Source organism: Pogoniulus pusillus, chromosome 39, assembly GCF_015220805.1.
Source record: "Pogoniulus pusillus isolate bPogPus1 chromosome 39, bPogPus1.pri, whole genome shotgun sequence".
Lineage (NCBI taxonomy): Eukaryota > Metazoa > Chordata > Aves > Piciformes > Lybiidae > Pogoniulus > Pogoniulus pusillus.
The window spans coordinates 4,872,426-4,884,235 of record NC_087302.1 but is presented as its reverse complement, the minus strand read 5'-3'; the positions used below and the strand labels follow the sequence as shown (position 1 = coordinate 4,884,235).

At 52.8% G+C, this 11,810-nt stretch overlaps 1 protein-coding gene across 1 annotated transcript; it reads right to left on the bottom strand.

Annotated features, from left to right (window-relative positions):
• Positions 1–2,755: 2,755 nt before the first annotated feature.
• On the bottom strand, positions 2,756–5,667 carry LOC135191346 (interleukin-20-like). Its single transcript, XM_064173568.1, has 5 exons — positions 5,509–5,667; positions 5,309–5,374; positions 4,361–4,513; positions 2,932–3,006; positions 2,756–2,842 (listed from the first exon to the last, which is right to left on the bottom strand). The coding sequence occupies exons 1-5, from the start codon at positions 5,665–5,667 to the stop codon at positions 2,756–2,758; spliced, it is 540 nt and encodes a 179-aa protein (XP_064029638.1).
• Positions 5,668–11,810: the final 6,143 nt, after the last annotated feature.

Here is an 11,810-nt window from a genome sequence, read left to right as displayed (position 1 = left end):
TCACATCCAGCCTCAAAATGGTCTCAGGGACAAGCTGGGGGCTTGAGCAGCTTGGGTTAGGGGGAGGTGTCCCTGCCCATGGCAGGGGGGTTGGAACTGGAGGTTCAACATGGATAAGTGCAGAGTCCTGCACCTGGAGAGGAATAATAAACTGCACCAGAACAGGTTGGGAGGTGACTGCTGGAGAGCAGCCCTGGAAGTGCTGGGGGAGAATATCCATGGTGCAGCAATGTGCCCTGGTGGCCAAGAGGGCCAATGGGATCCTGTGGGGGTGGGGGGGGTTCAGAAGAATGTGTCCAGCTGATCAAGGGAGGTTCTCCTCTGCTCTGCTGAGACCTCATCTTGAGTACTGCCTTCAGGTTTGGGCTCCTCACTTTAAGAGGAACAGGGATCTGCTGGAGAGGGTCCAAGAGAGGGCTATAAGGATGATGAGGGGACTGGAGCACTGCCTGAGGGGGAGAGGCTGAGGGACCTGGGGCTGCTCAGTCTGTAAAGAGAAGACTTAGAGGGGATTGAATCAATGTCTATCAATATCTGGGGGCTGGGGGTTAGGAGGGGGAGACAGACTCTGCTCACTGCTCCCTGGGATAGGACAAGCAGCAGTGGATGGAAGCTGCAGCACAGGAGGTTGCAGCTCAACACAAGGGGGAACTTCTTGCCTGGAAGGGTCCCAGAGCCCTGGCACAGGCTGCCCAGAGAGGTTGTGGAGTCTCCTTGTGTGGAGCCTTTCCAGGCCTGTCTGGATGTGTTCCTGTGTGCCCTGAGCTAGATTGTGTGGTCCTGCTCTGGCAGGGGGCTTGAACTGGATGATCTCTTTGGGTCCTTTCCAACCCCTAACATCCTGTGAGCTTTAAAGATCCCTTCCAACCCAAAGCATTCTTGGACTCTGTGATTTAGTATCAGCCAGGTAAAAGCTTCATTCTCCCAGGCACTGGGATGAGCACATCACCAGGAGGGCCAGCAGCTGCTACCAAAGGGCAGGCTGGTGAGTTTGGCCACTTTCACCATCAAGAAACACCAAACCCTTCAGAAGGTTGACACATGGAGCCAAGACACTTTTCAGTGGGGTTTATTTACAGTCATTGCAGCAGATTTCCAGCAGCCTCACTACTGTCAGTAGATTGCACAACACACAGAGGAACCTTTTCTCTCTTCACCAAGCACACATCCTGCACAGACCTTTTTTGGCTTTGGGTTTTGGTCTTTATTCTTTTACTGATAAGGCAGAAAATGTCATCCAGAAAGGAAACACAGACCTCTAAGTTCTGACACACCTGCTGGGACCTAATCTTGGAAGCTGTTCCCAGGCCCTGCACCTTGGCTCAGCCAGGACAATCATCATCAGCAGCCTCATGAGCCCCAGTCCAGCCTTTGGAGCACTGATCTGCAGCATTGACTACAGCAGAGTCTTCCATGGACACTCAGGGAGATAGAGGTGATGGTACCAAACTAGGAGAAGTGGCATCCAGATCAAGCTGTGCTACCACTCAATGAGAGCTGGGCAGGTTGAAGAGTTGAGCCTCATGAAGCTCAACAAGGGCAAGTGGAGGGTCCTGCACCTGGGGGGGAAGAAACCCCTGCACCAGGATGGGTTAGGGGGGACCAGCTGGGAATCAGCTCTGCAGAGGAGGACCTGGGAGTGCTGGGAGAAAAGTTCATCATGAGCCAGCAAAGTGTCCTCATGGGCAAGAAGACCACTGGTGGTTTAGCCTGGAGAAGAGGAGGCTCAGGGCAGAGCTCATTGCTGCCTGCAGCTGCCTGCAGGGAGGCTGTAGCCAGGTGGGGTTGGGCTCTGCTGCCAGGCACCCAGCAACAGAAGAAGGGGACACAGCCTGAAGCTGTGCCAGGGCAGGTCTAGGCTGGATGTGAGGAGGAAGTTGTTGTCAGAGAGAGTGATTGGCATTGGAATGGGCTGCCCAGGGAGGTGGTGGAGTGGCTGTGGCTGGAGGTGTTGAAGCCAAGCCTGGCTGGGGCACTTAGTGCCATGGTGTGGTTGGTTGGGCAGGGCTGGGTGCTAGGTTGGGCTGGCTGAGCTTGGAGCTCTCTGCCAACCTGCTTGGTTCTATGATTCTATGACAAGTTGGACTCCATGATCTTAGAGATCTTTTCCAACCTGCTTAGTTCTGTGTGATTCTGTGGCCCCTTAGAGAGCAACCTGTGACAGAAGCTAGCAAAGCAAGTGCAGAAGTGACCTAGCTCCATAGTAGAATCACAGAATGGGTTAGGTTGGAAGGGACCTCAAGGATCAGCCACTTTCAACCCCCTGCCATAGGCAGGGACACCTCCCACTAGAACAGGTTGCTCAAGGCCTCATCCAAACTGGTCCTGAACATCTCCAGGGAGGTTGTGGAGCACAGAAGCACCCAATGTCCCTGGACAACCTGTGCCAATCTCTCACCACCCTCACTGCAAACAACTTCTTCCTAACATCCACTTTCAATCTCCCCTCTGCCACTTCAAACCCATTCCTCTTCCTCCTGTTATTACAAGCCCTTGCCACTACTCCCTCCCCAGCCCTCCTGGAGCCCCCTTCAGATCCTGCAAGGCCACTCCAAGGTCTCTTCAAATCCTTCTCTTCTCCAGGCTAGTGCAAGAGTCACCAATGTACCTGGCTAGCAGAGCCACTCCTGGCTAGCAGAGCCTCTCCATGCCTGGCTGACCACAGCTGCAGTGTGTGAGGGACTGCAGAGGGTGAGGCCATCCTTGCACTGCAGTGGTCCCAGCAGCTCCCTCAGCCCTGTCCATTGGTGGTTCCTTAACGCCTTCTGCTCTCTTTCTCCATCCAGTCCAGCAGGATGTCCAACTCACCCAGGGATTTCATGGCTGCTGCTGTGACATTCAGCTGAAATGAAATGAAGGGGACAAGTTGTGAGCAAAAAGCAGTGAGCACAACCCCAAGGAAAGAGGAGCTGAAGTCCAGTCCCAACTTACCTCCTCGTAGTTCCCAAGGACCTGCTTCAGTTTCTCTGTGGATTCCTGGCCACACACACACTTGTTCTGCTCCTGCTGGAAAGGTAAGAGAGGACTCATTGGAGAGAAGAAGGCTTCAGGGAGACCTCAGAGTAGCCTTTCAGTGCCTGAAGGGGCTCCAGCAGAGCAGGGGAGGGACTTTTGACAAGGGCTTGTGGTGACAGGATGAGAGGGAATGGCTTTGAGCTGGAAGAGGGCAGATTGAGGCTGGAGATTAGGAAGAAATTCTTGAGAGTGAGGGTGGGGAGACACTGGCACAGGTTGCCCAAGGAGGTTGTGGATGCTTCCTCCCTGGAGGTGTTCAAGAACAGGTTGGATGAAGTCCTGAGCAGCCTGGGCTGGTGGAAAGTGTCTCTGCCCATGGCAGGAAGGTTGGAATTGGATGATCTTGAAGGTCTCTTCCCCCCCTAAACCACTCTATGAATCCTGAACTCATTGAGTCCAACCATTGGCCAACACTACCATGACTGCTGCTCCCCAGAGGTGTTCAAGACCAGGTTGGGTGAAGTCCTGAGCAGCCTGGGCTGGTGGGAGATGTCCCTGCCCGTGGCAATAAGGTTGGAATTGGATGATCTTGAAGGTCTCTTCCAACCCCAATCATTCCATGGTTCTAGGACTAGTTTGGGAGGTTCCTGTGTGAAAAGGAATGGTCTCTTTCCAGTGGTGCTGGAAGTTGCTGTCTAGGCTGAGACCCTCTTAAAGTGTGGGAAAGGCTGCAGGTCCTGCAAGTAGACTGGGGCCAAGAACAGCTCAGCTTGACAGAATCAGGGAGCTTTCAGGGCTAGAAGGGACCTGAAGGATCATCCAGCTCCAACCTCCTGCCATGGGCAGGGCCACCTCACACTAGGGTAGGTTGCTTTGATCACATTGGGTGCTTCTGTGCTCCACAACCTCCCTGGGCAACCTGTGCCAGTGTCTCCCCACCCTCAACCTGTGCCAGTGTCCCACTACCTTCAACCTGTGCCAGTGTCTCACCACTCTCAACCTGTGCCATTGTCCCACTACCTTCAACCTGTGCCAGTGTCTCCCCACCCTCAACCTGTGCCAGTGTCTCACTACCTTCAACCTGTGCCAGTGCCTCACCACCCTCAACCTGTGCCAGTGTCTCCCCACCCTCAACCTGTGCCAGTGTCCCACTACCTTCAACCTGTGCCAGTGTCTCCCCACCCTCAACCTGTGCCAGTCTCTCACCATCCTCACTGCAAACAACTTCTTCCTAACATCCACTGTCAAGTTCCCCTCTGCCCCATCAAACCCATTCCTCCTCCTCCTCTCATTATAAGCCCTTGTCAGTAGTCCCTCCCCAGCCCTTCAGATCCTGGTCGAGGAGACCTTGTAGTAAGCCAATATTCAACCCAGAAAGTGAAGTGCAGCCACAGTCCAGACTTACACACTGCTGGAGGCTCCTCCTCAGGCTGAGGAAGGAGTTGGCTATGCTGCTGATCTTGCGGTTGACGTAGGAATCCTCTGTCCTGCAGTGCCTGAAGACCTTGTCCACATAGAAGTTGAAGAGCTGGTGGCTGACACAGCATCTGTCTGAAGACTGAAGGAATGCTTGTCTGAAAAGAGCTTCCAAAGGGCTTGAAAGCTGGAGCCATCAACCAACCCTTCTAGGGTGGTCATTGCAAGCTCTCCTTCAAGGTCAGGCTTGGTCATAGAAGCAGAGAATGGTTTAAGTTGGAAGGGAGCTCAAAGCTCAGCCACTGCCAACCTCCTGCCATAGGCAGGGACACCTCCCACTAGAACAGGTTGCTCAAGGCCTCCTCCAACCTGGTCCTGAACATCTCCAGGGATCTGCTGGAGAGGGCTATGGGGGTGATGAGGGGACTGGAGCACTGCCTGAGGAGGAGAGGCTGAGGGACCTGGAGCTGCTTAGTCTGGAGAAGAGAAGACTGAGAGGGGATTGAATTAATGTTTATAACTCTCTGAGGGCTGGGGGTCAGGAGGGGGGGACAGGCTCTGCTCACTGCTCCCTGGCACAGGACAAGCAGCAGTGGGTGGAAGCTGCAGCACAGGAGGTTGCAGCTCAACATAAGAGGCAACTTCTTGCCTGGAAGGGTCCCAGAGCCCTGGCTCAGGCTGCCCAGAGAGGCTGTGGAGTCTCCTTGTGTGGAGCCTTTCCAGGCCTGTCTGGATGTGTTGCTGTGTGCCCTGAGCTGGATTATGTGGTCCTGCTCTGTCAGGAAGGTTGGACTCAATGTCCTATGAAGGTCCCTTCCAACCCCTGGCATCCTGTGGTCTTGTGATCTGTGCCCCTGTGAAATGCTAAGGGTGGGAAGGGACCTCTGGAGGTTCTCTAGTCCAGGATGCTGGCTGGAGGCATGATAAGCACACCTACCTTAACCTTGTGAAGAGAATGGGGGTAAGACAAGATGCTGAGGGTTCTGATGGGGTCTCTGGCTTGCTGCACAGGGGAAAACAAAGAGAAAGATGATGTTGGACTTGCTGGCTCCAGATGAGCTGCAGGAGCAGCCAGCTAAAGCCAGCAGCCAGCTAAAGAGCTTGTTCAGGTCCACAGGAGCCCAGAGCCATACTTACAATGTTGGCTTTAATTGTGTTGAACCCAGACCTGATCTCACTTATGCTCATGGAAACTCTGCAGGGCCCAAAGTGGAAGATTTTGTTCCCAACTGTTGCCATCAAATTCAAGCAGCAAACCATGGAGAGGAGGCAGAGGAACAAATGGGATCCCTTCATGCTGCCTCGAGGTGCAAATGCAGCCAGATCCCTGCCCCAGAAAGACAACACTGCCTTGAAATGCTTCCTCAGGAGCTGATCTTGGATGCTTCTGGAAATGGTCAGATTGATTTATTCAGCACTTGTAGATGTACACATGCAGTTAAAATGCCTACTCTGAGCAGCAGCTCTGCCCCAGCTCTATTTTCACTCCCCTTGTGCAAGAGAATAAACCCAAATGTTTAACCAAATATTTAGCAGAAGATAAATCAAACCCAACCCAAACCCAAATCAAACCCAACCCAAGCCCAAATCAAACCCAACCCAAGCCCAAATCAAACCTTCATGGAATAATAGAAGCAAGCAGATGGGAAGAGACCTCCAGGCTCATCCAGCTCAACCCAGCACCCAGCCCTGGCCAATCAACCAGACCAAATCTAATCCCACATCAAACTGAACCCCAATTCAAACTAAACACCAAATCAAATTGAACCCCAAACCTAAATTGAATCCCAAATCGAATCCCACATCAAACTGAATCCCAATTCAAACTGAAGCCCCAATCAAATTGAACCCCAAACCCAAATGAAACTGAAGCCTGAATCAAACTGAACCCCAAATCAAACTGAATCCCACATCAAATTGAACCCCAAATCAAACTGAAGCCTGAATCAAACTGAGCCCCAAACCAAATTGAACCCCAAATCCAATTAAACCCCAAATCAAACTAAACCCCAAATCAAATGGAACCCCAAACCCAAATTGAATCCCAAATCAAATCCCAATTCAAACTGAACCCCAAATCAAATTGAATCCTAAACCCAAATTGAATCCCAAATCAAACTGAATCCCAACCCCAATTGAACCCCAAATCAAATTGAAGCCCAAATCAAACTGAACCCCAAATCCAAATTGAATCCCAAATCAGATCCCAAATCAAACTGAAACCCAAATCAAACTAAACCCCAAATCAAATTGAATCCCAAACCCAAATTGAATCCCAAATCAAACTGAAGCCCAAATCAAATTGAACCCCAAACCCAAATTGAATCCCAAATCAGATCCCAAATCAAACTGAAGCCCAAATCAAACTAAACCCCAAATCAAATTGAACCCCAAACCCAAACTGAATCCCAAATCAAACTGAAGCCCAAATCAAACTGAAGCCCAAATCATATTGAACCCCAAATCATATTGAACCCCAAATCATATTGAACCCCAAACCCAAACTGAATCCCAAATCAAACTGAAGCCCAAATCAAATTGAACCCCAAACCCAAACTGAAGCCCAAATCATATTGAACCCCAAATCAAATTGAATCCCAAACCCAAACTGAATCCCAAATCAAACTGAAGCCCAAACCAAAGTGAACCCCAAACCCTCCCCAAATGAAGCCAAGTAGATGCCAAAAGCTCCCAAAAGAAGTGAGAAAGAAAGAGCAAGGCAGTAAAATGCCCCTAAAAGGCTGCATGGAAATGAAGACATTTTTCACCAGCAAAAATGATTAGAGGCAAACTGAAGCCCCCAGAGCTGAAGCAGCAGGAGATAACTGCAGCTGAAAGAGGCAGATCCCAACATTTGACCCTTCAGATCTATCCAGCTTCAAGTGCAAGTGCTGAAAATGAAAGTTATTAATGAAACACATAAATAAATCACAAGAGGAGAAGGAAATAACAGCACCAAGCTGACCTCAGTGGTTTACCTGCTGCTTTGAGATGGGTTCCCCTTGCGCCGCCGCCGTCTGACCTGCAGAGCTCCCAGGAGCGTGGTTTTTATCCAGGTATTGGGAGGAAATAACTCCTGGCTTCACTTTTGGGATTTTTCTTGCTTTTCCCAGCACCTATTTCCCTCTCTAATTGATTGAATTAATGAGGGAGTGAAAGGGACCAGCTCCTTCACTCCCAGGTGTTTCCCAAACCCACGGAGGCGGGAAGGAGTCTTGGCATCGCTGCAGCATTTTGCATCCGGGAAGAAGGACACGACCCAAAGGAGGGACCATTGTGGGGGTTCCATCCTCCAAAGGCCAAGCTCAAGGGCTTCCCCAGCATGAAGTCACACTGTCAAAGCCTTCTGGAAAAGGGCTGGTCCCAGCTCATCAGGAAGGTGTTGGGATATGGGAAGCTGTGTGGCATCGCCCCGCTGAGACGCCGGCGGTCCGAAGAGCCCAGGGCTTGGGGCAGTAGGATGGGATGGGTTAGCAGGAGTAGAGGGACTGAGGAGCTTAGCAAGACTGGCCTGGTACATGGGACCTTCACCTGTGGGTTATGAAGAGCTCTGCACACAGGCTTGCTCCTCAGGCAGGTGGACAGTTGTCTCCAGCAGCACCTCCCTGGTGTTTGGAGCCTGGAAATGGAGTGGCACAGGAGGGCAGGGCTTTGGGATGCCATCTGTCAGGAGGAGTCACTGAGTTCTCAGGAGCACAAATGACTTGGGTGATCAGTAGGGGACAGTCCAGGAGGACAGAAGCACCACTCAAACCTTTAAACCCCACCAGCCCAGTGGCAGCAGGGATGTTTTGCCCTCACCCAGCAAAGGCTGTGCAAAGTCTGTGGTTATCCTGCCACAAGCAACAGCTGCTGAGCAACACTGATGCAGCCAAAGTCCTCCAGCAGCCCAGACGTGTTCTCATACTGATGTTCCTGATCCAGACTGTCTCCAGGGAGCCAGAGTTTGCCATCTGGGCTATGCTGTCATGTGGATGTGCAAAGCCCAGGCTGGCTCACCGTGCTCTGAGGCTGCTTGGGTTGTTTCTGTGGCCCCTATGGAAGGGTCTACAAACAGACAGAAAAAGAGCAGGTGAAAAGACTTTTTGGACTGTTTATACCCAGGGTGGGGAAGGTCAAATAGACTCAGAGGGTATGGATGTGGCAAAGAGACTTTTCTGATCCCATAGGCAAGCTGTGGAGCAGCCAGGGTGCCCTGGTGGGAGCAGCAAGCTGAGTGATGTGGGTACAGCTTGTGTGCCACTGCCTGTGGGCCAGGGCTGTGCTCACAGCTTTGATGGGTGAGTAATTTATTGATAACCAAGCTGCAACTTGAGCAGCTCTCCGTTATCAGGGGAGGGCTAGGCAAATGCATCTTATGCCCAGGCTAGTCAGAGGATTGCACACCCAACATTGCTGAAACCACCCCAAATGCACCCAACCTGCCTCCTTCATCCCACAGGGAAACAGCCAAAAGGCAGGTCCAAAGCTGCAGCAGGTCACAGTGACCTTCAGGGAGGCATTGGAGGGCTTCTCAGCAGCATCAAGTTGTCTTTCTCTGTCTTCCTCTCCCACTTGCCAGCTGCTGCTGCTGCTAGCTCCAAGTTTTTGCTTGGAGCAGAGGAAGTGGCCCCAGCAGCATTCCCAGGAGGCTGGTGCACACCCAGGCTGGGGGAGGAAAGGAGGGAAGAGGCAAGGAGCTGTTACTTAACTATGTAAATTGCAGCTGAGAAGAAGGGATTTCTTTTTGGGGGCTGCTTTGGGTTTGTTTTCTTCCCTTTTGGTAACTGCTGCCCAAGACAGGTCAGTCAGATGCCAAGAGGCATGAAGCACTCAAGGGCTGCAACTTACCAACCAGGCTGATGGAGGAAAGGTGCTGGAGTGATGCAGGAATGGGAGTGCAATGTTGTATTGTGAGGATGTTCCACTCCAGACCTCTTCATAGTCCTGGGTGAGCATCCCTTGACCTGCTTCCATACTGCCAATGGCCATCTGCAAAGCAGAGGCAACAGAGTAACCCTCATCCAAGGGCAAGGAGGAGAATAATGGCATCAGAGCAGGCAGACAACCCAGACATCTTCTTATCTAAGGGTTCTAAGTGTGTGTGCAGTGGTGGCCACTGCTGGCCCTGGGGGAGGGCTGAAACCATCTCATCAGAACAGATGTGATGGCATCAGCAGGGATCCTGGACCAGCTCCTGATAGAAGCCAATCACTCAGGCTTGGCTTTCCCCTGGCAGCCTGCCCGAGGGAGGCTCTCACCTACCTGCCAGCTACAGCAACATGAAAATATCCTCCACAAAACAAGAGTGCTCTGGGAAGGAAGAGGAAAAGGAGAAGCAGGGATTTCTGAGCTGCAGCAGCGTGCAGATGACCTCAGAGAGTGAAATGGGAACTGACTGCCCCAGGCACTCTCACAACAGTTAAACCTTTCCTGTTCTGCAGCACTTGGGAGCCTGCTGGATGCAAGGAAAGGGTCCTCTCTCCGGGAAGCCTTCCAGACAACTCCCAGCTCCCAGAGGAAGACTCCTCCCTTGGGGTTTTATGGGAGATGTGTTGTGAAAGGGCACAGCAAGAGGGCTGACAAGCCAACAGCTCCTGAGCAGAGGCAGCAGGGAAAGCTGTTAGCCAGATGCCACCAGGCAGAGGAACTCCAAACCAAGGTCTGTGGATCACTTGTAGTTGAGAAATCGTTTGCACAGCCTCCCTGGTGAGCAGCACAGCTCCTGCACCTCTCACGCCTGCAGTGCCACAACTCACAGAGGCACAAAAGGGGCTGGGCAAAGAGAAGGTCCCTGCTGAGACCTCATCTTCAATACTGTGTTCAGTTTTGGGCTCCCCAGTTGAAGAGGGACAGGGATCTGCTGGAGAGAGTCCCACAGAGGGCTATGAGGATGATGAGGGGATTGGAGGGCATGGCTGATGAGGAGAGGCTGAGGGCCCCGGAGCTGCTCAGTCTGGAGAAATGAAGACTGAGAGGGGCTTGGATCAATGTTTATAAGTGTCTGAAGGCTGCCAGGAGGGGGGGGACAGGCTCTGCTCACTGCTCCCTGGGATAGAGCAAGCAGCAGTGGATGGAAGCTGCAGCACAGGAGGTTGCAGCTCAACACAAGGGGGAACTTCTTTGCTGGAAGGGTCCCAGAGCCCTGGCACAGGCTGCCCAGAGAGGTTGAGGAGTCTCCTTGTGTGGAGCCTTTCCAGGCCTGTCTGGATGTGTTCCTCTGTGATCTGTGTTAGATAGGATTGTCCTGCTCTGTCAGGGGGCTTGGACTGGATGATCTCCTTGGGTTCCTTCCAACCCCTAACATCCTGTGATCATCTGATCCTGGGTAAGCAACCCTTGGAACAGCCTCCTGAATCACTCCAGCTCTCATGAAGCTCTGACCACAGTCAGGACTGATGCATAGAAGGTTAGGGCTTGGGAGGGACTTTCTCTTGCCAGGGAAGTGGCCACATCCCCAGCAGCGGCAGCAGCAGCACGCAAAGCTGGCATCAGTGCCATGGCAACAGAAACATCTCAACAACAGCAGAAAGCACCAGGCTGCAGCAGACACAGGGCTTGTTGAAATGACTAACAGAGCAGACGTTCCTGGAGAGCCCAGGACCATGACAGGAGATGAGACACCCACTCACCAACAGCCTCTTGCATCAAGGAAAGTCAGCAGCAGCTCCCAGCCCTGTTCCATCACTGGGGCTGAAGAGTCATGACCTGTGCATGCCACTTACATGCAACCTCACTAAGTTTGCTGACCACACCAAGCTGGGTGGTGCAGCAGTCAGGCTGGAGGGCAGGGATGCCAGCCAGAGGGACCTGACAGGCTGGAGAGGTGGGCACAAGCCAACCTCATCAGGTTCAACAAGACCAAGGACAAGGTCCTGAGGCTGGGTCGAGGCAATGCCAAGCACAAATCCAGGCTGGGCAGTGCCAGGCTGGAGAGCAGCCCTGAGGAGAGGGACTTGGGGGTGCTGCTGGAGGAGAAGCTCAACAGGAGCCAGCAGTGTGCACTTGCAGCCCAGAAAGCCAAGCAGAGCCTGGGCTGCAGCAGCACAAGTGCGGCCAGCAGGGCCAGGGAGGGGATTCTCCCCCTCTGCTCTGCTCTGCTGAGACCCCACCTGGAGTCCTGCATCCAGCTCTGGAGCCCCTGGGACAGGAGGGCTGTGGAGATACTGGAGAGTGTCCAGAGCAGGGCCAGGAGGATGCTGAGAGGGCTGCAGCAGCTCTGCTGTGAGCACAGCCTGAAAGAGTTGGGGCTGTGCAGGCTGGAGCAGAGGAGGCTCCCAGGGGACCTTCTTGTGGCCTGCCAGGATCTGAAAGGGGCTCAAAAACAGCTGGGGAGGGACTTCTGAGGCTGTGAGGGAGTGTCAGGAGTGGGGGGAAGGGAGCAAAGCTGGAGGTGAGGAGAGTGAGGCTGGAGGTGAGGAGGAAGTTGTTGAGCAGGAGAGTGGTGAGAGGCTGGAATG